The sequence below is a fragment of the Microcaecilia unicolor genome, chromosome 3 (assembly GCF_901765095.1).
Source record: "Microcaecilia unicolor chromosome 3, aMicUni1.1, whole genome shotgun sequence".
Classification (NCBI taxonomy): Eukaryota; Metazoa; Chordata; class Amphibia; order Gymnophiona; family Siphonopidae; genus Microcaecilia; species Microcaecilia unicolor.
The window spans coordinates 222,659,174-222,662,568 of NC_044033.1; the positions used below are offsets into that span (position 1 = coordinate 222,659,174).

The 3,395-nt window shown below is 40.0% G+C and overlaps 1 protein-coding gene across 1 annotated transcript in view; it reads left to right on the forward strand.

The window, feature by feature from the left end:
* Positions 1–1,408: 1,408 nt before the first annotated feature.
* Positions 1,409–3,395, forward strand: part of LOC115464395 (vomeronasal type-2 receptor 26-like) — a 7,583-nt gene continuing 5,596 nt past the window's right edge. Inside the window, exon 1 of the mRNA XM_030194778.1 lies at positions 1,409–1,518. Within this exon, the coding sequence (XP_030050638.1) occupies positions 1,409–1,518 (110 nt within the window). The remainder of the gene's footprint in view (positions 1,519–3,395) is intronic.

Here is a 3,395-nt window from a genome sequence, read left to right on the forward strand (position 1 = left end):
AGAATTACCAGCCAATTTCTAAGCATACCTTTCATAGGGAAGATAATCAAGAAAGTGGTGGCTACTCAATTATTGGAGTTTTTTGATACGGGTTTTGATGACAAATGATAGCTGTCTAGACAGAGGATTTGGTGTTATTAAATACATTTATTTACAACATCAAGGCTATCAACCATTCTATACTGTTGCAAGTGCTAGATGAAGTGTGCCCATAAAAGGAGAGCAGCATGGAGTCAGTTTTGCTGTTTTTTAATGTGGAGGTTGCAGTGGGTATGGCTTGTTCCCATGCATGGCCATTATTGTGTAGGGTTATACAAAGCTCATTGTTGTCCTTTTGTTTAATTTGTATTTGGCTCCATTATGCATATGCATTTTTATATGCATGATGACAATATTCAGGTACTTGCTCTAGATGCTAAGGGAAGTGCTGTTTTACATGAGGTAGTTAGGTCAAGGATGTGTTTGGTGCAGGGCTGGGTTTCTGATTTACAACTTAAACACTGAATATCGGAGGTCCGGATTTTTATAGTTCAGTAATCCAGAGCCAGTACCTGCCTTGACACAAGTAGTTGGAACTCAGGGAACGTTTAAGCAACTGGGCCATAGATATTTGGGATCTAGGTCTTTCAAATATCAAGAATGATTCAACATTCTTTTGCCACCTTGTAAATGATTTTGTTGGCTAAAGTTTTTTTAGATCATGATGATTTGGAGTCGTATAATGTATGTCTTTTCAGTTCAGTGGTTCCTAAACCTGGTCCTGGAGGCACACCAGCCAGTTTCCATATATCCACAATGAAACTACAGTGCATATCTCCACAATTTAGGTGTGAATATTTTCCCCGGCTCTGTGAATGAAGTATGTACACATAAAAGTAAATACTCACTTATGCTAGTTTTCCTATAAAGGAGGGCAGGCGACTACCAGTAGCCCTTCAGTCATCTATGTTCAGGGTCCTGCTTTATAGAATTGCTCCTATAGTGGTGATATTCATCCTGTATACAGATAGTCTGTGCATTTAGTTTAGGCCTAAAAGTATAAGGATAATGGCTGACAGCCTGAGATTAATCTGTATAGTCAGTGTCACTGCCTATCCATATAGCAGTACTTAATATATTTATTTTTCAAACTCTGCAGCTGGCTTTTAAAAACACACACTGACCACTGGCTTTGAAAATAGTTCCACAGTTTGTTTTCCTCTTTCAGTGAGTGATTAATTAATTATCTGATCTTCATTGTCCATACAGTATATGAAGAAAACTATTTTGACTACCTGGCATTTGTTTCTGCAGTGAGGAGATTAACAATAGCTCAGAGCTCTACCTGACATCACCCTAGGGTTTCATCTTTATGAATCTTACGGCAATTCATCTTGGTTTTGGGGCTGCCATAAATATATTTACTGGTATGGACATCTGGGTTCCTAATTATCGCTGCAAAACATCTGGCACATGGCTGCGTATCATTGAAGGTCTTCAATCAGAGGAATCAAGACAGATGTCCAATATGTTCAGGATGTACCACTATCCCACAGGTAAAGGGCCTGTTCTGTTTTCTTTTACTGTATAACTCCATTAGGAAAGAGTGAAAAATGGTGAACCTGTGATGTATCAGTTGAATTAAAAAGACCCATTGGGAGGACGGCAGTGTGGCTAATTGCATTTAGGTCTTCTTTTCAGTGGCCTACGTTTGGCTTACCAAGGGGCCCTTTACAAGCTGGTGTTACAAAGTGGAGTTAGAATGCTCTTTCATGATTTTTCCTGTGTGCTAAGGTCAATTCTGGTCACCGCATCTCAAAAAGATATAGTGGAATTTGAGAAGGTGCAGCGAAGGGACGACAAAAATGATAAAGGGATAGGATGACTTTCCTACGAGGAAAGGCTAAGCAGATAGGGCTGTCAGCTTGGAGAAAAAGCAGCTGAGGGGAGATATGATAGAATCTATAAAATATGAGTGGAGTTGAAAGGTAGATGTGAAGCGTCTGTTTATGCCTTCCAAAAATACTAGGACTAGGAGGCATGCGATGAAGCTACAATGTAGTAAATTTAAAAACGAATAGCAGAAAATGTTTCTTCACTCAATGATACATTCAACTCTGGAATTCATTGCCAGAGAATTCGGTAAAGTCCAGTCAGCTTTGCAGTGTTTAAAAAAGGCGTGGACGGCTTCCTAAAGGAAAAGTCTTTAGACCATTATTAAATGGACTTGGGGAAAATCCACTATTTCTGGCATAAGCAGTATAAAATATTTTGTACTTTTTTGGGATCTTGCCAGGTATTTTGACCTAGATTGGCCACTGTTGGAAACAGGATGCTGGGCTTGATGGACTTTTACCACAGTCATAAAATGGCCTTTTTCTAATTTTTGCATTAATGACCATGCGTTGATGTTGTCATTAGTGTGCAGCGTTTAAAAAATTAGGATTTAAGAACTCACATACAACTGGCTTGGCCACTGTTTGGAAAACAGGATACTGGGCTAGATGGACCATTGATCTGACCCAATATGGCTACTCTTATGTTCTTATACTATTCCTGCGCTAATCAATAAGGAGGGAATTCAAAAATAGCACTAAAAATTTGGGGCTGATAAAGTGAGAACTATGCACAGACAGTGGATAAAGCGTCTCTCAGATTCTCAAACCAGATGTATCCAGGATGCAGGACACACCGTGGCAAGCTGGAACAGGCATCCACATCAATGTATGATGTCAGAAGGCAGTGGATAAAGCGGTCTCACAGGTTCTCTCTAATTTGCAGGTCCTTTTACCAGTTGTGGTAAAAAAGGCCCAGTACTAGAGGTAAAAAAGGCTGAAGATAGCCATGGCCATGTGTTAAGACTGCTCTTACCGTGTGGCCATGCGAGGGGAATCATTTCCTGCCACCCACTGAAGGCGGTAAGGGCCCCGCGCTATCCCAGCAGTAACCAAGTACCATGTGGCACTGCCCAATTTCTTCTGGGTTAGCGCTGCTAAAAAATACTGCCCTTTTTCCCCAGCGTGGGAAATGGCATGCACTGAGGCTGGGCTATCGCCGCTATCCTGTTGGGCCGGGTAGCTCCAAATTTGCATGGGGTAAGCCATGGTGGGCTTTCTGCCGCTTTGTGAAAGGACTCATTAGGTTCGTAACATTTTAACCTAGTTTTAGTGAAATATAGAATCCTAATGTTTCTGCTGAAAAATCACCTAAATATAGGAGCTTAAAAACTTATAGAAATTATCTAAAATGTGATATCAACATGGCAAAGATGATGTTGCATTAATTATTCTCTTTCCTATCTATATGTTCCATCTTTGCTTACATCCTACGATGTCAATTTTAATGTTCTATTTCGTATTGTGTTGACATTGTAAGCAGTATGCTATGCCATACTTTGTTATTTGAATATTTTTACT